The 26,192-nt window shown below is 38.5% G+C and overlaps 2 protein-coding genes across 4 annotated transcripts; both read right to left on the minus strand.

Moving 5' to 3' along the window:
- usp3 (ubiquitin specific peptidase 3) lies at window positions 1-12,075 on the minus strand. Of its 2 annotated transcripts, XM_022190480.2 has the most exons (15): window positions 11,464-12,075; window positions 11,128-11,188; window positions 10,178-10,315; window positions 10,013-10,096; window positions 9,670-9,751; window positions 9,290-9,369; window positions 7,255-7,368; window positions 6,883-6,996; window positions 6,547-6,696; window positions 6,038-6,144; window positions 5,733-5,813; window positions 5,510-5,628; window positions 5,307-5,420; window positions 1,868-1,935; window positions 1-1,187 (listed from the first exon to the last, which is right to left on the minus strand). In XM_022190480.2, exons 1-15 carry the CDS (start codon window positions 11,552-11,554, stop codon window positions 710-712), a joined length of 1,881 nt encoding a protein of 626 aa, XP_022046172.1. In that variant the 5' UTR covers window positions 11,555-12,075; the 3' UTR covers window positions 1-709. The 2 variants fall into 2 exon arrangements, with proteins under 2 accessions (XP_022046172.1, XP_051807977.1); XM_051952017.1 differs by lacking the exons at window positions 11,128-11,188; window positions 11,464-12,075 and having other exon boundaries at window positions 10,013-10,090; window positions 10,178-10,300.
- A 1,067-nt stretch (window positions 12,076-13,142) lies between these two features.
- Window positions 13,143-25,293, minus strand: si:dkeyp-73b11.8 (BPTI/Kunitz domain-containing protein). Of its 2 annotated transcripts, none has more exons than XM_051952018.1 (6): window positions 25,063-25,293; window positions 17,876-18,067; window positions 17,056-17,232; window positions 16,904-16,948; window positions 14,583-14,661; window positions 13,143-14,480 (listed from the first exon to the last, which is right to left on the minus strand). In XM_051952018.1, the coding sequence occupies exons 1-6, from the start codon at window positions 25,094-25,096 to the stop codon at window positions 14,390-14,392; spliced, it is 618 nt and encodes a 205-aa protein (XP_051807978.1). In that variant the 5' UTR covers window positions 25,097-25,293; the 3' UTR covers window positions 13,143-14,389. The 2 variants fall into 2 exon arrangements, with proteins under 2 accessions (XP_051807978.1, XP_022046163.1); XM_022190471.2 differs by lacking the exon at window positions 25,063-25,293 and adding an exon at window positions 19,101-19,237.
- Between the last annotated feature and the right edge of the window lie 899 nt (window positions 25,294-26,192).

A 26,192-nucleotide genomic window follows, 5' to 3' on the forward strand; every position in this document is an offset into this window, starting at 1 on the left:
TAAAATATTACCCATTGTATTCCGTCATATTCACGGCGCCTGATACACACAAAGGAGAATTTCATTAGGTCCCGTGTTTGCCCATTTCAGATTAACCCAACATGTTCAACGATATTTGAGCACCCATACAGACAAAAACTATGAGAATGATCACTTCATTTACATCAGTTCTGGTCAAAAGATTAAAAGAATGTTCTAAAGCCCTAATGAGCAATCGTCAGTCAAATGCATTGCATTCTAAATCCTAAAATATCCTTTAATAACTGGAAAACAGAACTGCACGGTTCTTAAGAGGTGGCAAATATAAAAGTAGACACTTTAAAAACAATAGAAATGCCAAATATTGTTACAATGACAGTGTCTTGACACAAATAATCTCATCAGTCTAATCAGGCTAAACATTGGACCAACTGAGGTTTTCCAAGGCTAAAGCTTTACTTCATTACTTTAAACGATCACCTTTGGAATCTATTACATACAGAAGTCTACCTCAACTGAGGAATACATCAAGCAAATAAATGTAAAAAGTCACACTAAACAAACAAAAATAAAAGCAGCAAGTTGTACATAACACTTTCAAGCAGTTCATAAACACAAGAGCGATGCAGATACATTACATGTGAAAATTAACTATCAAGCATTGTGACGTGACTGAGGTGAATACAAAATGGAGTGACGAGCTGGTCTGAGGCAGTGAAATCTCACACAATCATTGTGCAACAGTTTGCACAGCTTGGCAAGCTTCCTCTGTTGCAGCCTTTTCTGAGGTATCTATGTCTGTCGCAGCTTTCTCTGACACCGTGTCGGCCTCGTCCACTGCAGCCATGTCTTTGCTCACATCTTCCAGGGTAGAATTCTCTTGGGCTTTCTCGTCCAGGATATTCATGTGTGTGGCTGCAACATCCATCAAAACCACGTCTGTGGGTGCCGTGTCTGCCGTGTCTGCTGCGACCTTGCCCTGAGAAACGGTTTCTGAGGAAACGCTGTCCACGGCTGCCGTGTCCACAGCAGGCTTACTTGTGGCAATCTTGTCTGAGGCCACTGGACCAGTTCTCTCCACGTAGAAGAGGATGTAGGCCTTGGCCTTCCTCACTGTCTCCTCATTGGTCAGAGTCACTGTGCTGTCATTGAAGTGGTACCAGCGGCCCTCATGGCTGCCATATGCTGTATAATGCCCTGATCCAACCCTGCGAACACAGACACATACAGTAGATCATGTTCTGCTGCCTGGCTCAACACAAGACTTCATTTATTGCTGCTGAGCCAACAGGGACACACTAACAGCCTACCAACACAGCAGCGGGGCAACACTGCCACTTAGAGGCCGAAGATAAGACAGCAGCACTCTGACTCTTGCCATATCTCAGTGCACTTTCAAGGACCCTCAGCCTAATGCCTTTCAGCATTTAGTGGCTGCATGAATTTTTAAAGTGCAGCTGTCCACTAGGCCTTTAGACAAAACTGGCTCTGAATTGTTTATGCAGTGACTGGGTGATTGGCAGTCTACTACGGTAGGCAAAGCTGGCTGGCAGATGATAATGTACAGATCTACAGCTGAGTCTTAATTTCATGCCCTAATTGTAAAAAAAACAAAAAAAAAAAACAAAAAACCTCTACTAACCTCAAGTAAGTCAAAAAGTTACAACATGAAGCTGCAGGAAGTGCTTGTTGAATCACTGTGTTATACTTAAGAGATTAAACTTAAACCCAGAGGCAATGAATATCAATTAAACCTTTCCTGCTTGTGTGCTTAAACTAGGATATTTCTCCGGTAAGGAAATCACCTCAGCTTTGAGCATCTTCTTGACATATAAGGAGTGAGCTAAATCATGAGGATCAAGTTGAAAGATGCAAAACATCGACTCACCCAGATCCATGATGCACCACCACTGCAGCAAGATCGTACAGGCAACTCCCTGGTAATGAGTTCTCTGGCTGCAAACATAAAAGAGGAGAACGATGTGGGCTTTTAATTACACCCACATGATCATTTCCCAAGATTTACTGCCCAGCATGTTGATGTGTACACAAGCCAGACGTCCTACTTTAGGACTGTCGGACACATGAAGTAAATAAAGGTTTAACGTGAAAATACCTGGATGGTGCAAGAGGCAACATGTTATTAAACTTACTTTATACTCCCGCACATAAACTGTGACTCATCATTTCAGATACATGTTTTACCACCACTGTGCAGAGCAACACTTGTTCACTTTCAAACTAATCTGCTGGAGTAAGGAAAAGCTTCCGTGTGCTCACATTAAATCTTAAAATACACACTGTTCTCCAGTGAAAACACACACAGAAATATTAGTCAAACTTCTGAAATGAATGATGTGTGGTAGGAAAATATCCAACATCTTAAAATTCATTTGAAGAAGATCTTTAGAGGATAACAAAATTTATCAAATCAACCAAAGAGAAATTTCAGTGTTTATAAAACCGACATCACATCAAGTCCGTCAGACCACAGACTCACTGTAGAATAGCGCCCCCTGCAGCTTCTACTCTTTCAGAGACTTTATAACTCTGTTTTGAAACAGAATGACCCAAGCACAGTGCATTCTACGCTTTTATAGAAAGTTCTAATCAAATGCAATTAATGCTGAGTACAAGCCTGCTGCTACCCTGAACATCACGCAGATGCTCTACGACAGTGATCATGTGGCATTCTGAATGTTACAATTATCTGTCTTTTTGTTGTTAAGTGATTCCCATTAAAACAATTCTATTTAAAAATGCACTACTTTGGCTGCAGCTGCCTTCATCCATCTATGGGAACAACTTTGTCCAACCAACAGCACTATCTGACTGGTTACACAACATGAGTAATAGCCTATGAAAAAAAGAAGTTATTTTAAAATGATAAGCCACTAAAACAAAGATATTTCAACAACATTTGGTGTTGAAGCCAAAACTTGTCACCAAGATTTCCCCTTTAACTACAAATTTATTTCACTTTCATAAAATGGTCTCATGGTTAAATATTAACTGGATTTGGTCCTTAAAAAACAAAAAAACAACATATTGGTCCATCCCAGGTTGGATGCATGTTGCTGTTTTCTTCACCATGGGAAACAAAACAACGTTCGAGCAGCAACCTACCACACTGAAAAACTGACGTTCTGCTGAGGATTTGGATCGTGCAGCGAGCTGCCCTGCCTGGCTTTTGCCGTGAATTATCCATTTCAAGTACACTTCTCGTCTTCCTACATGCAAATGCTTCATCACAACGATTCTACCCTTCGCTATTTTGAGAAAACACAGAAGCCACATCTTTCACTTAGCTCCGCTCAACACAACTGTGATTGGTTTAAAGAAATACAAACAAACCAGAGCCTTTCCCCCCTTATAGCAGAATAAAAGTGATCACCACGTCCAACAGAATGGGTTGGCAAAGCAAGACAAAGTAGTTTGTGATCAGGAAAGACTCACAGCATCTCTTAAAGTCATGAAAACAGGTGTGGGCCTCCAACATAACTGGCTGATCCATAAATGCAGGTGCCATCCAGTGATACAAATAATGAATAATACATTTGATACAGATGGTGGTGCAAGAACACAGGCCTGTCCATTACTGTTAGTCATTAATTTAACATATACATTTGGTGCTTTACCATCATCAATCATTAGTGTATACACAACACAATTACACAACAATCACAGAGGATAACAGTGATCAGACTGACTGGCAGCAAGCAAAACATGTCTTTCCACCTGTGTGGCTTCAATCATCGGGTGAAAGTCGAGATGTAAAATTTAGTAAAATTTACCATTTTTGCATGTGAAACAACCTACCATGAGGTTTTCTTTTCAAAAGTCACACTGTGGCTGCTCTATTTGTAACCAACTTACAAGGCTGTCATTACATAGATCACTGTCACATTTCACATGCTATATCACAGCAGGTGTAGCATTTTGTGTAAGATCTTTCCATAATCAGACCTCTTTTTTTTACGGATAAAAATCATAACATTCATTAGAAAGGTTTCAATTTAGTATACTTGGTTTCTACAGGGCAGAATTGTTGTGCTTCCTACAAGTTCAACTGAAGTAATACCAGTCAAATTTCCCCAATGACCACTTCTTCTCCCCTTAGAATCATTCATGCAAGTGGCTGCATAGAAAAGGAGGAATAGTGCAACATTATTTGTGAGGGAATTTATTTCCCTTCAGTGGTGTTTTTCAGGGGATGGATACCTTAACCTGGTACTACTGGACCTGGGGTTAAAATATTAAAGACTGGAGGATTGATAAGCTCTGCATTATCAGTTGTGCTCTCTCTAATGGACAAATTATGAAAATGGTTTCTATTATTGCTACATTAATGTCATCTTGGACATTTGATCGCATCAAGTCAGACTACTTTTGCTCCCTCTGTGTTCGAGGGGCAGCTCTCTCTATCCTATGCTTCAGTACCTTACACTACACAAACGCCGTGCTTTTAGTGACAATTGTAGAGAGAGTAACACGTTCAAAATGATGGTTACTTCACTAGAGTCGATGCTGACGATGCTTGTTGCCACACGTGCAAAATCTTCTACATTTAAGAGTGGAAACACTATTGATCTGGCAAAACATCCAGCAGAGAAATGCAGTTCTTTGACTGCCTGACTTGTAGTTCAGAAAGTATGTAATGAATACTGGCAGCTTAGAGGCCTCACTTTGAGTTCACTGTATTATACAAACATGGTATTGATGAAAAGTAACGGGTGATTGTTTAACTATGGGGGAATCAAATTGAATAAATTCAATCTGAACAGGGAGATTTAGTGATTTGGAGTTTGTTGGAAAATTCTGTCTTGCTTTAATTTCACCCTTTCTCTAAGCGAGAGTCAATGCTAAAGTACTAGAAGTAATCAAAACTTATTATCCAAGTAAAACAACACAGTGAAAACATTGTCCAGGAAAATGTCCTGCATTCAATTTTTCACTAAAAAGTAGAGTGAAAGAGGGGAAATTAAACAACAGAAAGAAAGAAATGCAAATTTTGTTCAAAAAACCCATACAAAACGTACCAAATCAATGAGCAACTTTGTAAGAGTAGTCGTAATGCTAGATTTTTTATCAACACCCATTCTTAGTTCTAGTGTTGCCTAAAATGTGTGACTTTTCCTGACTAAAGTGGAGTATGTTCCATTTTTCTTGACTATTCTCCTTCTTGTTTTTCATCATTATATCCAGATCGATCTTAAATGTCTGTGTCTAGGAGTCAGTGAACTAAAGACTTACACTGTTCGCTGATTAGTTGTGTGTGGAATATAATGGTTTAAGAAACATATTGGAAAATTCCATCTTAAGCTTACCTCAAGCAAGTAGCCCCTCATGTCCAGGCCTTTCAGTGGAAACTCAACGTACGTATCCACCTTGTTCCTCAAAAAGGCCGTCCAGTGAAACCGTTTTAGGTGCAGACACAAAACCTACATTGGAAACAAAATTTCAGTTATAACAAAATAAACTGTGAAAGTAGTGAATTGTAATAAAAGAAGCGGGGATTCCAGTCTTATACCTTTGGCAGCTTCTGGATCCAGAACTTCTTAGTTGATTTCTGTCGCTTTTTACACTTGTGGCAATAGTACAGCTCTGTCTCATCAAGTTCTTCCAGGTCAGTGAAGCTACGCAAGCAATCTAAGACAAGATTAAATAAGTATACAATGCTCTTGTGAAATTCAGAAATACACACTGCCCAAAAAAAAAGGGCATAGAAATACTTTTGATGGAAGAAAACTTACCACGTAAGGTGCATGTTGGCCCGGGCTCCTGGTCCTTACTTCTCTTTTGTCTAAACTGACTAGGAATGTCCAAAGACAGATCTAAGTGAAAAGAACAAAAAAAAGTTCCAATATCATGCATCAACAGGCTGCATCACATTTTATGTATGTACCCAAGAAAAAGGCTTTACATATTTGACCTTTTGATACAGAGCAACAATCAAAAATCTGCTTTGAACATTGCTACATGATGCAAGACTGATGGCAAAAAGCAAGTTTGAAGTGGACATGGTTTTGCTAATTCACAGGGTTTGCTGTTGTCTTACCAAGAAATGGATCAAACTTCCGGGATTCTGTTCCACATATCAGGCAGTTGACTTCATTCTGAAGTATCCCACCAAAAATAGATGTCACAACACTGGCAGTCCCGTTTCTGCAAAAAAATAAATCAAAAGGCGTAAAGCAGTTTTACTAATAAATGTGCATACAGAAAGCTAATAAGACAGTACTATTCAATTAATGTGCATACGTTAAAATATTTTGCATTTAATAAATGCATAAGCAAACTAGTATGTACAAAAAAAATGGATTCTGCATGATGAAATAACAAGATAATAAGAGGAAATATTCAGCAGGCATTGACCATATTGGCAAACGGCTACTGGACCAACAAAAGAAAAAAAATCAACACTTTGATGAGCCAGGTCACGGACACACGACTGCGGCAGTGCTAAATGCGTCTACTTTGTCAATACAAAATTGACTGAGAAACAGCTGACAACACCTACACAAACAACAGCAAAAACAAAATCATTGTGAGGTTAAATGGACCCACATGCAGCATTTGCCCTCTGTGGTGGAGAGTCTGACGCCGTCCTGAGGTGAGACTGGATGAGACGCCCCGTTGCGGCTGTACTGGAGCTCCCTGTGGAGGTGGTCTAGCAGGTAACGCATGAATTCATGGGCATCCTGCTGCTGATAGCCCCTGTACACACAAACACCGCTCTGAATTACATTTCCATAATAACTCACAATAGGTTGCTTCAGTCTTAATGCACATTGCACCTTTCACAAAATCTTGACTGCAATATTTTACACTTAAGCACATCAACAGAACAAAGAAATAAAAGAAAACAGTGTACTGCTCAGTATTAGTAGTTTAGTGGTGTACCTGAAACTTGGCATGATTTTCCATATGGCATAAAATAAGGAATCTGGGCTGAAGGCCGTCTGGTTTCCTTGCCACAGGGAACAAAGAGTTTTCCTGAACTCCTCCACCAAAGATCTGTTTAAAATAAAGCGACCTTGTTACCGTGATGCCATCTAGCACAGCCAACAAATAAAGCCTATTTAATATCCTTCTGGGTTAAGAGGAAAAAAGAATACTTTTTTTCGCAGCAGGATAAATGAAATCACTGCTATGCGACTTCTGAAAACTTTTTGTGATCACTCAAAAATAACTCCTCTCTCAATTTTATACTTGCTGAAATGAATATCAAAAGTAATGCCCATAAATCCACCCTCCTCCAGAAGAGGACCTTACACACTGTTGTCCCCTTGGCTGCGGGTGTGGTACATCCTTCTTCCTGCCGTCTTACCACTGCGTAGAGCCACTGCAGGCAACTCCTTGAAGTAACAGCTGAACTGCTCGATGTTGCTGTCAAAACAGGATAAAACAAGAAATCCCCCACACTTTGTGAAGCCATGTCTTATACTCAACATGTGCAAAATCACCAAAATGATGCCACTAATTACAGAGAGAAACTGTAAAAAAAAAAAAAAAAAGTCAGAACTGGCAGTACTCAAAGACAACTGTGATGTATTACTCCATTTGAAAACTTGACCAAATCTAAGTTTAAACTCATGACTATTCATCACAATCACTTGTAAAAATTACGTTCATTGAAAAATGTACAAAAAAAAATCTAAAATATAATCTAACCCTGCAACTGTTAATTTCAGCTGTGACCAACAATCACATAATAAGAATTCAAGCAGTATTTGACTGAACTGCAGGCTGTGTTTACACAGAGTAGAGAGGAGGCAAGTGTTGAAACAGAGGAAAAAAATGTAATGGTGTATTCATGCTTTCTGCGTCTGTGTGCGCAGGTCAATAAGCAGACTGTGGATGTGGCTCTGTTCATACCACAATAGACTTGTTGCATGTCCCCTCATATTATAGATAGAAAAACACAAAAGGAAATTACATTGTGCCACCTTATCAGTTATTGTTTCTGAGGTATAGTACAGTGGACAGACACAGAACATGACTTCTGGAGAAGTGAGGACTTTCAATTGTGTTTTGGTTTTGTCAATGGAAGCATGTCTAAATCAAAGCTCCTCCAAAGTACTTCAAGAATAACTCTGTCAGTGATGAATTAGAACAGAGTGGATAGCCAAGACTCTCCTCATACCAAACATTTGTTTTAAACACCCATTGTTTGGATAGTTTGTGCGGTCACACATTTTGAGCTGCAGATGGTCCGCCTGGTCATGGGTGGATGACTAAATCTACATCACGTGTACCCTTGTGGACATTCACCGCATGAACGCCCAGTACTTGGCACAAGTAATACTTAAACTCATTAAGTAGTAAAACACGTAGGTATGTAGAACACCTGTACATAGTGATTCATTATTTTCAATATCTGTAAAGTAAATAATAAATGAAATTCAACTGCTGTTTATTCTTTAACAATTTAAGGCAGTGTAAAGTTTATATTGCACCGTAAACATTTTTTTCCAGTTCTTTCTACTTCTAACCATAGTTGCATTGTTTCCAAAGAGGTGCAAGACTTTATATTGCAGTAAAAAAAAAAAAATGCATACAGTTTGAAAAATGTGACAGGACCAACAAGCGCCCAGAAACTGTTTGAGGTCCAGAGGGTTTTTATTGCCATGTGAAATGAAAATTTGATTGATTTGATTTTAAAAAATGTATTTCTCTGTTCTAGAGATGCTGTTGGAAACTAAAAGTACATCCAAAATGTACACCTTTGAGGTAGGAGCAACTTTGTAGAAGTACAGACAAATACACATTACAGTGTGCCTAAGCTTTTAAACAGCATTTTTAGAGGCAAAGACAGTCACATTACAGTTGGAATTTATATTATAATTGGATCTCAATACTTATTTATCTACATCAATGGGGCAATCTCGGTCGCTATGTAAAGAAAATATAATACAACTAAGACAAAGTGTCACAGAAGTCATTTGGTTCCTGAAAAATGTGTATTGTCTCTACAAATGAATTTCAAAGACATACTTAAATTAAAGAAAACTTTTAAGTGCCTAGACAGATTAAAAAAAACATATATTGTAAAATACCATGGTATGGTATGTAAAACACACGAGTATAATCCTTAATCCGTGAAGCAAAGCGTGTGTTAGCTGGGAAACCTGGCCTTTGACTGTGTCTCGTTTCCAAGCAGCCTCTGTAATCCCCCTGCTGTGCCCCAGACTATATTAATAAAGGCTGACTGGTCGTGGGGCCCTGGGTCTACAGGGGCAGAGCTACTGAATTGTGCTGCATACCCAGTTTACCACCCACATACCTCCTCCTCAGAGCAGAGCCTTACCTGAGGGACTGAAGAATAGCGTTCATGAAGCACGTGTTGCCCAAGTTCCGCAGGCCTGTAGCACCTAAAGCCACCCCATCCTGATCAGAGACACAATGATTGCATAAAGACATGCATATTTATTTAACATTGTATGGAAAAAGCATGACAAACTAACATTTAACGTTATCGTGACAGTCACTCAGCGTAAAGCTCTATAAATGCTAGCTGTGACTCATTTAATTGAAGCCCGATGCCACAGAGAGAATACAGACTTGTAAAAGGAAAATTTGACCAACTTTTAAAGAGTAGTGCAGTCTTTTGTGCCATGGTGCAATTTTGGACCAGCTGTATTTTACAAAAAAAACAACATACAAAGTCGCCTTTCATGCATTACTTACATTGTCTTTCAACAATTTGCTGTCTGAAGCTGGGTTTTCCTGAAGTTTTCTTTTTCTCTGTCTGTCACCCATGAGTGCTGAACTGTAAAAGAATAAAATTAATTATTTGGATGCTTTTTATTCATTGAGCAATGTTGTGATACATCTTTCATTTGCCTCTTTCTAAGCAGGAATTATTTTCCAGATATATTTTGTCTTTTTACCAGACCACTGTCAAAACATCAAAACTGATTCCCCATTGTAATTATCTTTACTTATATCATTGTCAAACACAGAAATAACAGACTAAAACTATGAGACAAAAAGCACACATGGAGGCTTTACTGTTGGAACTAGAACTTACTTTTCTAAACTTTGAAGGTGTTCCCTAACCTTCTGCACCTGTCCAAGTTTGGTGTCATTGACAACAAAGTCGTCACATCTGTAACTATAAAATTCATATTAGTCAAAACACCTATATATTTGAAAGAATACACTTATTAATAGTTTGGTCATGAAGGAAACTCACCAAAATACGCTGAAGTTGCTGCAGTCCATGCAGACAGAATGATGGGATTTCTCTTTCTCTTGTTTCTCACCTTTCCTTTGACTAATGCCAACAACTTGGTTATCTTCAAAGTGTTTCTTTGCGTGCCCATTGACATATCTATCGAGAAAGAGATTATTTTAAAACGCACAGCAATTTTAAATCACCTGAATATAATCCAGTATAAACAGTATCAAGCAATAGCTTAAGGTATGCTCACAAATTTCATCAAAGACATAGATGCAGGTATTTTGAAAGATATATAAATGTGCTTTGTATTCGTCATTTCATGATCTGATTAGAAATTCATACATTTCCTCTCCCATTTAATATTTTAAAGTCAATGAATATGTAAACATATATTGTGTCAAAAGTTCTTCTTTCTAGACATATGTGCAATACTGTCTTCGAGTTTCCACATTACATTTTTTAAGTAACCTACTGGACCACGACTGGTTTCCAAATCTTGCTTGATTTAAAGCACATTCATCAGAAAAGGTTTCTCTTCAGCTGCATTTGTCTATCTTTATGTTCACATTGTCTTAAAATTCTATACACAATGTGCTTTTGAGTACCATATAAAAAGAAACATACAGGCAAGAAAATATGCAATTTCACTTTATTATCGTGTTGAGGAGGCAATTCCAAAACACTAGCAGGTTTTCCTGAGTGACCCATGAGGTTATTAAAATATTTGTCAAAAATAAATGAAACTATATTGCAGATGAAAAAGACAAGTGCCAGCCAGACATATCCAAACTCATGTAGTCACAGCTCAAACACTTAACATGTATTCTGTTGAATTGATTGATATCTGCAGAAGACAAAACTTTACTTACGCAAAGATGCACTTATGTGGTTGCATTTATTAACTTATTGGCCCTAGTGTCAAAAGAGTCATAAAAAGCAAAATGATTGCCACACCAGCTTACCGTCCACAATGGACCATCAGACAGGTAAGGCAAATCCATGGACTTTTATTGGACCTGCAAACTATACATGAAACACAAAACATGACCTTGGTTAGTGAAGCAATGTGTTGCAGTGATTCGTTTGTGAATTGGTCACAGCTCTACAGTACGTGAATTGTAATTAGCCCTTGTCATCGCTGCTGTGTTGACTTGTAGCAACAGCATCTACCGAACTGACACAAACAGGTAATCAAAGGCTGGGATCCAAAAATATCACACACATAGCTGTAATCCGTGTCAACACTTACGTTAATTTTAGTGAAATTAAAAGAAAGGGACATAGTACACTTCTCTCACCGTTGCAACACCAGGAGGACGGAGTACCGTTAGGGAATCTGGAGGAATCGCTGGCACAGCTTACGTTTGAGAGCAGATGAGGGCACTCCATCAGCTTACAGTCGTGAGTGAGTCAGCCAAAGATAGCCAACACTCCAACACCAGCAGTACCAGGACCCGGGCGGCTAACAATAGTTAGCCAATTAACCTAAACTAGCTAGCTAACGCTAGCTGACCAACTACTTCTGGTCGCACGTTTTCCCGTCTTTGCTAACGCCGCCACGTTTGGTAGCTTCTATGCAGATTTCATCATTTCACAGTAAAACAGCCTAGATAAAATAGAAGCAGTTGTGTTTCCAGGCTGACATGCTGCAGGATAAAACACTAAGGTTGTATTTGGTGGAGAAGCTACCAGATAACTGCTCGCGCTCGCCACAAACAAATGGAAATAACTTGAGGAAGTGACGCAGTGTCTGCCGGCTCGGCCGTTTGCCAACACAAAGATGAAAAAGCTGCTCGGAGAAGCTCTTTTTTGCTTCCTTCGTCGCTCAGCACGCTCGGCTTCACCCTTCGGTACCCGAGTCAGCATCCTCTTCTATTGTATTTATATTCACTGACATTTGGAGGCGCGTGTATTTTACCAAATTAAGTCATATTGAGAGTCTTGTTTGGAAGTTGATCGTCGTCACGCATGCGCAGTTGGGTTGCGTTGCTGCCGCTTCCTCCTTACCAACAGCAGGTAGAGGTGGTGAGCTGTCACTGAGAAAGTGCCTCAGACAGCCTTTAAAAATTTTCCTTGTAAATCTGATATCTAAAATTATATTAAAGGTTGGATTTTCCTCTTTTTTCGTTGTGATCCTATATTATTTAGAAAAAAATAATTTATTAGAAGGTAAAGAACACATCTTAACCAGGGGTGCCAATAATTATGGAGGGTGCTGTATATATGAGTAAAGACTGTGAGTTTGTGTGTTAGTGAATCTTAATCCTAATTCTGAAACACGGAAACTCAGTCTTTACTCATGACATAATGGTTTCAACATATTTAAAAGGAGAATTGTATTTCGTCAAACTGTGTCTTTCTTTGTTTACAGAGATTTATTGCAGAGGTCTTATGACCATACAAGCCACTCCCAAGACTCTACATGGCTGCTTTTTAACTCATATGAACCTGAGCCATCCATATGGCCAGATTAACCTGTTTAGGGGCCCCACTGACCCTCCCATCAAGTTACTGTTCTGCCACTGCACCTACTGTGCTGAAACAATATTTTGTATTTTGTGGCAGTTTAACTCAACACAACTTTGTTTAGGAAAGTCTGAGAGCTACGTTTTTTTTTTTGCAGTGCAACTCTACAAGATGGGGCCAGACAAGTAGATAATAAAAGTTCCACCTTTGCAGATTTGTACTTCAATGGTGCAGATAACTTTGATTAGTTACGAAACAAACATTTGTCACTAACTACCATAGTAACTAGCAGTAATACTACCATAGCCGGTATCTAGGTGGGAGAACCTTTGGCTTTTGGTGCCCTTTACAATCTGGGGTTTCTGGGCATTTGTCTTACTAATCCAGCCAGTAATAAAGAAATCCAGCAAAATGAGTGCAAACTGATTCAAACAAAACAAAACAAGTTGATAAAGGAATTGTACATTATAACAAATGTCAGAATGTTAATGTGACAAAAATAACATAACAGTTTACTCCAACAGCACATTTTTTATTGAATTAATCAAACATTGCCTCATTCAATCCTGTTGTAACTCAAACAGTACAAAAACACCTTAAAAAGAAGGCCCTGTGGTGTATTCTGTTAAACAACACTGAGAAGATTGTTAGCATTAAACACAGGTGTTAATGATGATGTTCAACTGATATTTGTACCACCTACTCTAAAAATACAAAAAAAATCTGAACTCCAAAAGCACATTTCCCCCTAAAATAAGGTCATGAGTATCTTCAGTATCAAGAATAATTTTCATATGACAAATACAGCACATGAGCAAGCAATAAAATGTGATTGCAAATTTTAGGATAAATGCTTGTAAATGTTAAAAGATGCTTTTTCAAAAAAATATTTTAGTGTCGAGGTCTTCATAACCTTCAACAAAGGATTCATAAATGCTGAGCAGGAAAATATAATAACAGAGAGTGCACAAGGCATGATAGAAACAGTTCTAAATATATGTGTTGGGCTTTGAATTGGCACGTCCCGTCAGAAGACTTTAGTTTTCAGCAAAATCGGCAGGTGATGATTCAGTTATATTTTGAAAACACTGAAATGATTATGAGATCACACTGTTAAAAGCATTCCAGGCAGTGACGTAGTTCTGCTTTTGTTTATGCTTGAATGTTTGTTTAAAACGCTGACTTGGCTCAAATGGATATTTTTCTCAAAAGTCCTCTGAGCAACAGGTGTGTTTCTTTTCAGGTTGAAACTAACAATCAGCGGTTTTCTCTGATGTTGATTGAATTGGACTTTAAAATGTCCATAGTTTGTGGGAAATGTGTGCCTCAGTTCATTGGATCTCAAATGATTTGTTCAGTCTGACCAACAGTGCAAAACCCAAATATATTCCGTTTATTATTGAAGACCAAGAAATGCGGGAAATCCTAACAATTGAAAAGCTGAGAGAATAGGAAATTCTTTGCATTTTTCCTGGAAAAATTGCTTCACTGATTAATTCATTGTAAATATTTTTGCTTGTTAATTGATTATACTGATTGACAGTATGGCATGAAGCTTTAACAAAAATTATATAAATTTAAGAAACTTCCCTTTGCACATAAAACAAAATAGAAAACCGAGCAAAACTGCTGTGGCTAAGTTGGACTGAGAAATGTTATAACCAGTAGCAACCGAGATATGTTTCATATCAAGGCTAGTAGAATTATTATGCAAAACGAAGCTGATAAAAACTCTACATGTTGCTATATTAAGGTGATTTATGCCATTTCGATCCCGGGAGTCTGAAGAGGTGATTCAGCCTTGCCGTCTTTGCTTTTTGCTGCGCCCTTCTTCTTCGACTTCTTCTTACTGGGGAAGTTAAAAAAATGTAAAAAATATTTTAATAGAGCAGCCATTCAGGGTAAGTTTTCAGTTGCAGAAATGAAAAAATGCAAAGAAAAATCATCTCACTTGGACTGAACGGTCAGGACAACCACAGTTATAATGATGGCAGCAATAATGAGAGCAAGCAGCACTCCACAGATGATTGCTGTTAGGGGGTACAGCAGTGAAACAGAGGAAGAATTGTGTTAATTTATTCAAACTGTATGACAACATTTTCTTGCAGGTTGTTGCATCCAGTAAGAACTTCATCCATCGTGTGTAAAAGCAACATATACAATTTGTATTGGTTGATCTAAAACAAATTCAGCTAATGGGTCATTCCGTGCGGTTTCACCAGATGGTGGTGTCGTAAATACATTTTCTTCTCAGATTAAGTCTTCTGTCTCAGTTTTAGGTTCCAATCAGTGAAAAATATACACCGTTAAAAATAATAGTTGCAGCAGTCTCACGAATAAAAAAACAGAAGAGTCTTGGAGCATTCTTCAGATTCAAAAATAAAAGTGTTTATTCCGTTGTGCACAAGGTCCAAACACCGATGAGATGCCCCGGAGCTGTCTGGCTCTGCCCTCTGATGCCCGGTCTTTTATACTGTTTTGCTCTGGTGTGTGGAATTCTCTACACCTCAAGGCCACCCTTCTTTTATCATAAAAACTCGTAAATCTGTCACGATTACCTTCCCTACTCCTTTGTTAAGGGTGTCTAAATGCTGGTAACTGCCGGGTACTCTTGAGTGTTGCTCTGAGGGGATTCCTCTCATCCTGGCTCCCTGCCCCTCCAATCATTACCCTCTGCAACTTTATGGAAGATACATTTAGGACGACAACAGGTGTCATTAAGTTAATACCAGGGCATCCCATCCTTCTATAGACACAGAAGTTTTACACACCTGGCCTTGAGCATTTCAGCTTCCTAGTGGCCACCTCAGCTGCTGGTCGTGTGCCCAGACTGACTGTTCATACACACACAATGCAGTCAGCATTCTGCTCTGCACACACATACTGCTCTTCTCATGTGTGTGCGGCCTTTGACACTTCCAACCTTATACCTGAAGGTTTTATGCTTTATTTGACACAACAGTGGTTGCCACACCATTTTCAAATTAGTCCTAAATTTGCATGCCATTAGATAGTCACAAAAGTACTTTCTATGCAAAATTGTAGGCCTGTAGCTCAAATAGTTTCTGAGTTGTGGGGGTCACCCATTTGCAATTCATACATGTAATTATAACATACACATACAAATTACATGTACTAACTTGAATTCAGGGAGCTCTGTAGTAGTTTATGGTTGATTAATTTAAAAATAACAACAATAATGTCGAATTTTACAGTATCAGTGCAGTGGGATTAAACATGTTAAATTTAATTGTACAATGTCATGTTACAAGCAAAAGAACCTATACCTAAGTTACAACTTAGGTATAGGTTGTAACTTATACCTAAGTATAAGTTACAAGTATAAGTTATAACCTTATACCTTAGGTTATAACCTAAGTTATACCATTACACTTTTTAAGGTAGTCACCTTTAACAACTAACATTTCAAAAAGAACAAAACATACATAATACTACCATTGGAATGACTACTAATACTTGTATCCCAATTTAAAGTACTGAAAAGCCAAAAACGATTTTGACATTACCCATGCCATTTTGAGTAAGAATATCTCAGTAACTACAAATATAACCCTGCTGCTTTTTTGTACAGTGATAGAAGACAGATGGAACTGTCTTGTAGAAAAATTTGGGGTCTCTGGTACCTGTCCCACACTGAGATTTTAGCCACCAAAAATAGCCAATTAAACATTTCGTCCAACTTTGGGAACTGATATTTTCCAAACTGAGGTACCTAGAAAGCTCCAGTTTGCTAAGTTATCACACACGTTTGTGTAGAATGGAACCCAGGGGTGTTAGAACACTTCTGTGCAGTATTTCTAGTACTTTTAAGGTCCCAAACCCCACTCGTGAGTAGGTATCTCTTAATTTTTTAGTATTTTTAGCAAGCCCCCATGGCCTGCAGAGTGTAGGGAAACACCTGAGGATGTTTGTGGGGCACTAGCTACATGCAGAGGCCTTGTCTACCAACTCACAGCTCTCTGGTATGTCTAGAGGCTGAGAAATAACCACTTAAAGATGCAAATAACGTTGGCGAGGCTTTTTATAGCCCAAATTCTGAAAATTTCAGACCCCCACAACTCAGAAACTATTTGAGCTACAGGCCTACAATTTTGCATAGAAAGTACTTTTGTGACTATCTAATGGCATGCAAATTTACGACTAATTTGAAAATGGTGCAGCAACACCCCCAAGGAATATCTGGTCATTTCACCTGGAATGACCCTAATGTGAGATGATTTTGTAAATAGGACTGTCTGTGTGTCCACTTACCAATAGGAGTGTCTGGCTCATCCTCCTCTGGGTCATCACCGTCCTCTGAGGACCAAAACGATTAACATCAGTTTCTTTTTACAAAACATGACATATTGGTATATCATTATATATACAGCTACTAAAAATCTAAGAGAAAGATGTCTGCTCACCGTGAATGCCAGCACACGTTTTGTTGCAGCTGTCAAAGTCAAAAAATCTGTTTCCATTTCCGATACATCCGGTCCACAAGAATTTTTTGCATTTGTCATGAATTGAATCGTAGTAGTACCGCAAATGTTTGCCATTGCATCCACCTTCTTTCTTTTTCAAGAGGCAAGCTTCGGTTTCTGAGTAGAAAAAAAAACATTATCCTCATTGTTAGTCATCATTCAAAGTAGTCATATCAGCAGTTGTAAAGTTTGTTGATAATATTCATACAAAAACCACAAATGAGATTGATTATGTCGACAAGGTTCTGCTTTAAAATCAGCTCAGCAATACTATCATTCAGACTACCTAACTTTTGTCCTGCTCTTTCACCACTTGGTGGCGTATCACTAACACTCAAAGCTGACACGTGTCTCTCCTACAACCTCTGAGGACTTAATTACATAGCGTTAACCTTAAGGATATTTGTGTGTATTAAAGTGACACACAATTTAGCACTGATATGTTTTATGGCTCTAACATAAAACATGCTTCCCTTCAGACCTAGGCAGAAAACGTTTCTCTTTCTATCTGTTTCTCTATCTCTATCTCTCAGTTGTAATCAAAAATGGTTTATGATTCCGTAAGCCATAAAACTTAACCTCAACAGTCAATTCATGCTCCAAAGTCCTCAGAAAGCCAGAAAGAAGGACTTATCTATTTTTTGGCAATCTTTGAAATAGCCACAAGATTGTTTTTACATTTGAAACAGAGGGTTATCATATAAAGAAAATGAAATGTTGAACTTTTTTTCTGTTCTTCTAAATGCACAATTCCTCTTACCATCCATGGGGTAGATCTTCTCCGCGTCGGCTGAACAGTTCCTTATGCACTCTCTTTCATTTGCGAAACGGTTTGCATTTCCTCCACTGCCGTAGTACAAGAAAGGATTGCACTCGCCTTTTTCGTGATTATAATACAAAGAAACATCGAACTTTGGACCTGTACCTCCATCACTAGGCAGCATACAGAACTCTGGTGGGTGATAAAAAAATAAAGTGTCACTTACATTGAATTAACTAAAAGTAAAATGTGATGCTTTGGCTTTCAACTATTGTGTTTCGATCAGAAGTACTGTTGGCAAAAGACGACCATTGCACAGTTATTGTATATGATTCAGAAATAATCTACAGACATCTAACTAATATTTAACTAACCTCATCCCCACAGACCCACTCCCTCTTTTTATAATGGCAATAAAAAGTGTCATTTATGGTTCCCTTTTCAGTCCTCCCGCCCATCACAGGTTTCGCCAAAGGGAAGTGGTTTCAAACGGTTGTTTTGCCCCAAATACACCTGATTTTGGAGGGAAACTATTTAACTAACTAACAAAGTAATTTGCTGTTCCCACATGGGTGCCTGAAAATCTGGGCCTCTCCAATTATTTTGAGGTGACATGAAGTTGCAGGTTGACATAGTTTTAGGTCATCACGCTCATAAGAGTCAAACTCAGACAGGAATGATCTCAGTGTTTGAAAGTTTAGAATTATAGAGGGAGGAATTGTCCAGTCAGCTTTGTTCAGTTGTTAGGAGCATGTAAATAACATTTCCGAGAGATTTACCTGCAGTAAATACCATCATTTCTTTTTTGGTTACAGTTAAAGATGATCCTTGCTGGTTTCAGTTGCAAGTCATAACGTGAGCATAAAGTCAGAGAAAGGTACAATACAATCCAAAGCATTACTATGTATTATTCAGCCTACGGTGTGTTCAGTCAGTCATCTCATTACTCTGAAATGTTTAAAGGCGAAGATTTATCTCATTAATTTAGTTTCATTTAACTAAATTAACTAACTGGACTAACTTTAAATGTGATAAGAGACACATGAAAGACAAAGTTATACAAAAGCAGCAGTGCACAAGAGCACATCATTTTTCACTAAGGATTGGTCCATGTGCTGATACCTAGGCCTGTGAAGTAGGCCTGAGTGAACCTCAGGTCTCATTCTCGGTCATTTTTAAAAATAAACTGTAATTTAAGCAGAAAATAGCTCTTGGCAAATAGTACCTGGCATTTCTGAGCGGGTGATGCCCAACACTGCAGAAACAATCCCCAAAAGCAGAAGGTTCTTCATCTTGCTGCTTGTCTGTGTGCTGTCTCTTCCTGGACTGAGCAAGAGTTATAAACTACACTGGGAGTGGGGACTCATTTCTGACCTTTGGACGGATATTTCCCTGATGGTGACACCACAATCGAAATAAAAGTTAATGGCACCCATAGAGAATTCATCCTTTTACAACTTCTTCTGTAGCCTAGAGGGTGTTGTTTGTTACATTAGGGCATTAGCAGATATTACAGTGATGAACACAGTACCATGAAATTCCTATTGTTAAATGCTATGTTTGCAAAACCTCCATCTAGATTTATTGCCACCACCATGTCGCTTTGTCTACACAGACAGACTTAGGCGTTGGTCAACGTTTCACTGTGGTTGCTTATTTTTCTCGTCATATGGTGTATGTGTCTGTCATTCTGCACGTACGAGTTACCACATCCAGTTCCTCTATTATTTTATCATTTTGGCTTAAATACTTGTATCAGCTTTTAATTCCCAGGGTGTAAAATTTTCATCTTTAATCATGAGTCAAAGGTAAAACAACTTTTTTAGACAGACAGACAGATAGATAGATAGATGGATAGATGGATGTTAAACTAGAGAGATAAACACCATTCTTCCAGAACATATTCTCTCATTTGGTCCAGAATATCCCACTGGCATTTTGTTGGATTGAGATCTGGGGCCTATTTCACGAAGCAGGTTCAAGAAACTCTGAGTTTCTTCCTCAACTCTGAGTTGATCTACTCTGAAATAGAAAACTCTGAGTTTTCGGTTTCACAACGGCTGATTTGAGTTGGGTTAATTAACTCGAGTAGTTTGACCCGGAGTTACGCGCGTGCACCGCAACTCTGAAAAGACAGAATCGATGGAACCCCGATTCGACGAGTCACCATGGAAACGGGGAAGCGAAAGGCTGTGTTTTTGAAATGGAAGTTTTTAACGCGCTCATATGGCGAGTTTGAACACGTTTTTAGCTGCAGCTGCAAAAGAGAGAGAGAGACGGCGTGGAGAACACTGCTGCCCGGATCAACGCGTAAGTTTAAATGTAGTCCTTTGTAATCGTAATAATATTACAGGGAATAACTGTCTGAATGGCAGCCTAGTAAGTTATTTCATTTACCGGTAGGTGAAATGCCTGTTTGAACAGTGTTTTTATATATCATCTTAAGCTGCTGCCCCGTGCGCTTCTCCCCAGTGGTCAGACCTCAGCATTATCTCATGAAGGTACTTCATGTTGATCATGTTTTACATTGTAAAGTAGCCTAAATATTAAGTGGCTGTTTGACTGTGCAGTTGTTTTATCCACACATAGCCTAAATGTCTGCATCCATATCATGTTCTGTTAAATAATTAAGCCTATTTAAACTAACACAGACTTCTGCTCAGCCAACAGAAAGAAAGTAGATGCCTGTAAATCGGGTGGAATAAAAGATGCATATGTAACATAGTTAAAAAGTTCAGGTTAAATCCAGCTAAATTAGAGTGCCTATATTCTGGCTGAATCCCAAACCGCCCCCTACACACTATCCCTACACACTACCCCTCCGTTTGCGCGTTCCCGCGGAGGGTCCTCCATATTAAGGGCCGTCCCAAACCGCGTAGTGCGGAGGGGGAGTGGACTGTTCAGCCCTTAAATAGCGAGTCTGCATCGATGCTCACTCTGGGCAACTTTTTCAGGAAGTGCAACGTCGAAATGGAGGAGGAAACAAACATATTGATGTGAGTTCCACATGCATCCTTTATTTCTCCCACGCCTTTTTCACACTGACAGAACATCACAAAAAGAGTGGTGAAAAAAGATAAAACAAAAGAAACAAATCTTCTTCTCTGCTGACGATTGATTTAATTGTGCACCCCCGACACCTTAAAATTTGAACACAACTGACAATTCATTTATTCATTTGTTGGATTTGAAATGCCAGATAATAGGATTGGAAAACATGTGAGTGAAAAAAAGTGGGACGCTTTCATCTTCTGGAAGCAGCAGCAATCCTTGTTAGTGGCAACCTGTGCCACAGCGCGACGGCACAGTAAGCGTCTTTGTGTTACCATGGTGATGACGTCTTTCGTTTTCCGGTGAGGCGACAGGGTGTCCCATTCAATGACGTATATATAGAGCTCTATATATACGTCATTGGTCCCATTCCTGACGATCGTATTTATACCCTCCCCCTCCTTAAAGGCTTAGAACCAGGCGTTAAAAAAATTGACGACAACTTTAAGTTAATATGTGACCAAAAAATTAGCTTAAATGATGTACAAACTTCCATCACAGCTTTGAAAGATAATAAATCACCTGGAAATGATGGGTTAATAGGAGAATTTTACAAAGATTATAGTAAGACATTAACCCCATTTCTATAAGCAATGTTTGAAGAAGCCTTAGAAAAAGAGGAGTTACCTCCAACCCTGAAACAAGGGCTAATTAAACTAATTCCAAAACCAAATAAGGACAAACTGAGCATTGAGAATTGGAGACCAATCAGTTTGCTGAACAATGATGCCAAAATATTTACGTCAATTTTTGCCAAAAGGCCAAAACTTGGATTAAATGACATTATTGATGAGGAGCAATCGGGTTTTATGCCTGGAAGGAACATGACCAATAACATAAGGCTAATATTAGACATGAATGACTATAATCATTATATTCTCGATGAAAGTCTTATTCCGTTTGTTGATTTCTATAAAGCATTTGATACAATTAGTCACTAGTTTATGATTAGAACTATTGAATTTTTTGGATTTGGAGAAAAGTTTCAAAAAGTAGTAAAAACCTTATATAAAGGATGTAACAGTTCAGTTAAATTAATATGTGGTACAACCCCCAGATTCTGCATAAACCGCAGAATTAGACAGGGCTGCCCATTAAGTCCCTTTCTATTTCTTTTGGTTTCACAGGTTATGGCTGTACATATAAAAAAGAATCCATTTAAAGGTATAAACGCTTTAGGCAGAGAGTTTAAATTAGCTCAACTAGCAGATGATACAACAATATTCTTAAAGGATAGATATGAAGCAGTTAAAGTAATCAGCTGTATTGATGAATTTTCAACTGTATCAGGTCTAAGAATGAACTTAAATAAATCTGTGCTATTACCAATCAAAAAAAATGATCTGTCAGAACTTGAAGGCATTCCTGTAAGGAACACGGTCACTTATTTAGGTGTGGTTGTTGATAAGAATGAAAATGATCGCTGTAATTTAAATTTTAACCCAATAACACAACAAATAGCCAAGAGGTTTAATATGTGGTTGATGAGAGACCTGTCACTGAGTGGTAGAGTTCTCCTTTCTAAAGCTGAAGGTATATCCAGAGCTGTATATGTGTCCCTGTCTCTGGAAATGCCCCCAGTAATCTACAAAAAATTAGATTAAACTCTATTTAACTTTATCTGGAGGAACAGGTGTCACTACATAAAGAAACAAGTTTTATGTAACCCTAAAAGTAAAGGAGGCATGGAGGTTCTAAGTTTTGAAATGTTGAACAACACCTTCAAAGTGCAGTGGTTAGCAAACCTGATCAAAGAGAGAGACAGTATTTGGAATATTTTTCCTAAATCTGTATTTAGTGATGTTGTTGGAATCCATTTTTTATTGAAATGTAACTACAAAATAGAAAAACTACCGGTTAAATTGTCAAATTTTCATAAACAAGCTTTACTTACCTGGAAAATGATTTATAAGCACAGCTTCTCTCCAACTAATCTCTACATTTGGAACAATGAAAATATTCTCTATAAAAATAAGTCGTTATTTTATAGGAAGTGGTTTGATCAGGGGATCATTTATGTTAAACAGCTTGTTAATGGTGATGGACAATTACTCTCATACAAAGAATTTTTGAATAAATTTCAGTTACCAGTCCCACCAAAAGAATACGCAGTAGTGTTTGATGCTGTACCGGGGGTGTGCTGCAGCTTATTAGAAGCATAGGAATGTATGGTTTCAATTCTCCTACTGCTGGATCCTTTAATAGCCAGATCTTTGTAAGAGAAATTGATATAGCAAAGAGGAAATGCCCAAACAAATATATTAGAAACTGTTTTCAAACCACAACCTTACCTTTAGGACAATCATTCTGGAACTCATTTTATGGAGAAATTAATTGGCAGGAAGCATGGATGGTTGGCGAGAAGTTTTGTTTAAATAATAAAGTCAAAGAAGTTTCATTCAAGATACTACATAAGATTTATCCAACACAAAAAATACTGGCAAGATTCGATATTGATATTGATGTGTTATGCAAATTTTGTGGGAATGAAGAGGAGACAATTCATCATTTGTTTTATCAATGTGAATTTTCAAAAGCATTCTGGACCGATGTAGAGCATTATATAAGGACAATGACAGGACAAGTAATTCTTCTGCAAGAAAGAGACATTGTTATTTATTTTGAAGTAAACTTAGATAAGGATACAGTCTTTTTGGTACAACTAATCCTGATGCTGGGGAAGTTTCACATTCATAAGAAAAAATGGACAGATGCCAAACCAAATGCTGATCTCTTTGTTTTGGAACTGCAGCAATACCTTGCCACAACTAAAGATTGTAAAAATAAGAAAGCTATCAGAAAAAACCGTGTGCTTCAAAATTTCAATATTTATTTCAGTTGAATATCTTCACTCTCACTGGTAAACCCTGGTAGTAGTACTAATCGCAATGATATTCTGCTCCTACATTGGTGGTTTTCTTTTTTTGATTTGTTCAGCTGTTTTCTGTTTGTTTGTTTTTTGTTTTGTTTTGTTTTGTTTTGGGGGGGGGGTGATTGTGGATGTTTGTTTCTCTGTATGTATATATACTGTATATATGATCTGTATTTGAGGTAATAACAATAAAATAAAAAAAATTATACCCTCCCCCTTCAATAATAGGTGCCCTCCACAGCTGCGAGTGTGACTTCTTTTGGAGTGACACTCGGTAGTGGAGGGGGAGTGTGGAGGGGGCGGTTTGGGATTTAGCCAATGAGACTGGCGACAACTGGGGATTTGACGCCATTTTGTTTCCATTCACTCAATATGGGACGCGCAGCGCGAGGTGCACATTCACGAAAACGATGGATTGTTTACTGATTTCAAGACATGTTTTGGACAAAATAATTTACTGGCTTGTTTTGTCTGGATGTCCAAGGTTGGATTATGGCCGTTTTGTGGAATATTTTCATCTGTGACTAGTTTTGAGCCGCACATCCAAACGACACACTCCCTGTATCGGTCACGTGATTTTTTCTTAAAGCGATACACGCACCAATACGAGGTTTCGCTATTGTGTGCTCGGCACAGTGCTGACGCACCAGTGTTGTTCGTCCCATCACTAGTTTTTAGTTGAATATTTTCATCTGTGACTAGTTTTGAGCCTTCAAAGGTGAGTTGTGCTGTTTACGTTATTTGCTGTTTGTTGGACAAATGTGTTTATATTACCCGCTGTGGTAATCACATCTGAAAGTGGTTTATACCGGCGGATTCATGAGAATCTTAGCTTTCCATGGGTGTATAATGTTTCTATCATTGAGCTTGCAGCTTCGGTCAATTTAGTAAAATACGTTTTCCCGTCCGCCTGTACGGTGCTGCAGCTGTAAGTATATGGCTAACAGCATCCTCATGCTAACCGCGGCTAACAGCCCAGAAACAGGTGAACAACACGGAGCCTGTTCGGGTCATGTGAGGCTGATAAGTGACTGCAGGTTGGACGGGAAACAGAAAACTGTCAGCTGTTTGTTGAATTGGAAATCATGTGAATGAACAGGGAGGCTGTTGTCGAAGCTCAACTTCAGCGGCCCGTATTTCTTGCATCTCCATGCATGAAAATGGTCAAAGTCAAAATAACCACAACTGCCTAAAATCACATCAAACTTTTCTATCTGTCATTCACCCATACATCATAACATGAAAGTACATACATGGGACTAACCTGGCACAAAAATCATGATTAAGTCGGTTTCCATCCCACTCTCCGGACTTTATTTTCCCACAGTTTCATTCTTTCACTACTCCTGGGAAATCTAAACATTTGTAATCCCTTCTCCGATCGATTTGTGCACCCAAAGGCACAACAGCCCGTCATTTTCAGGTATTTATGAAGCCAAAAAAGACCTAGAATTACTCTCTGCGTTGTAAACAACGTTAACAGGCATAACTGGCGTTCATGAATTGGAAACAAAATGGCTCCTATAGATCACGTGACCAAAATTTTTTGGACCCGTTATGTCGCTGTCACCGTAGACATATATAGGTAGACGCCTCATAGGCTGTCGAGAGACGTGCTTACAGCGCCGCCATCTTGGACCGGGGCCAGCCGAGGCAGCGGTGCATAGAAGTCTATGGAGGAGAGAGGTACTGCTGAATCTAAAAGTGGAATTATTCACCGAATTTTGAACCGATTGCCAAACTGTTTGATTTTTAGAAACGTCACACATGTAGCTACTATACAAAGTGCTCGGATATTTTTTTACAATGCTGGTTTTGCCACTCAACACTTAGATGCCGGACTTCTGTTCAGCCTATGGATGCTCTAATGAGCGCTGTAAGGAAACAAGAGCTCGTGGGATTACTTTTCACATGTAAGATGGATGTAAGGAATAATATATTGTTAGCAGGTTGTCATAGCTAGAGTGAAATAAACGCCGAGAAGACGGATAGAACCCCTCAGCTCCGTGTCTGGCTTCTACTACCCATGATCTAACCAGCTCTCTGCATCATCCTATGTATTACACAGCTGCTTACCGGTGAAATAACTAATCTGAGACATTTTTTGTTTAAAATTCGATGTTATGAATCTAGCGTTCCTAGCAACTTACTGCAGTAATTGGTGGGTTAGAATACAGCATCTGATTGATCTAATAGCCCTGATTTATGATGGAACTACTTTTGTTGTAGACAATTCTTTATCTCTAGCTACTTTTCTCACGTTTAAGCTTTCCCAAAGAACGTGATTTATACACGTGATATAATAGTAATAATAACAGTAATAATAATGATAAAAATAATAGTAATAATAGCAGTAATAATAGTAATAATTGATATAATATTAAGAGTAGTAAT

Source organism: Acanthochromis polyacanthus, chromosome 8, assembly GCF_021347895.1.
Source record: "Acanthochromis polyacanthus isolate Apoly-LR-REF ecotype Palm Island chromosome 8, KAUST_Apoly_ChrSc, whole genome shotgun sequence".
Classification (NCBI taxonomy): domain Eukaryota; kingdom Metazoa; phylum Chordata; class Actinopteri; family Pomacentridae; genus Acanthochromis; species Acanthochromis polyacanthus.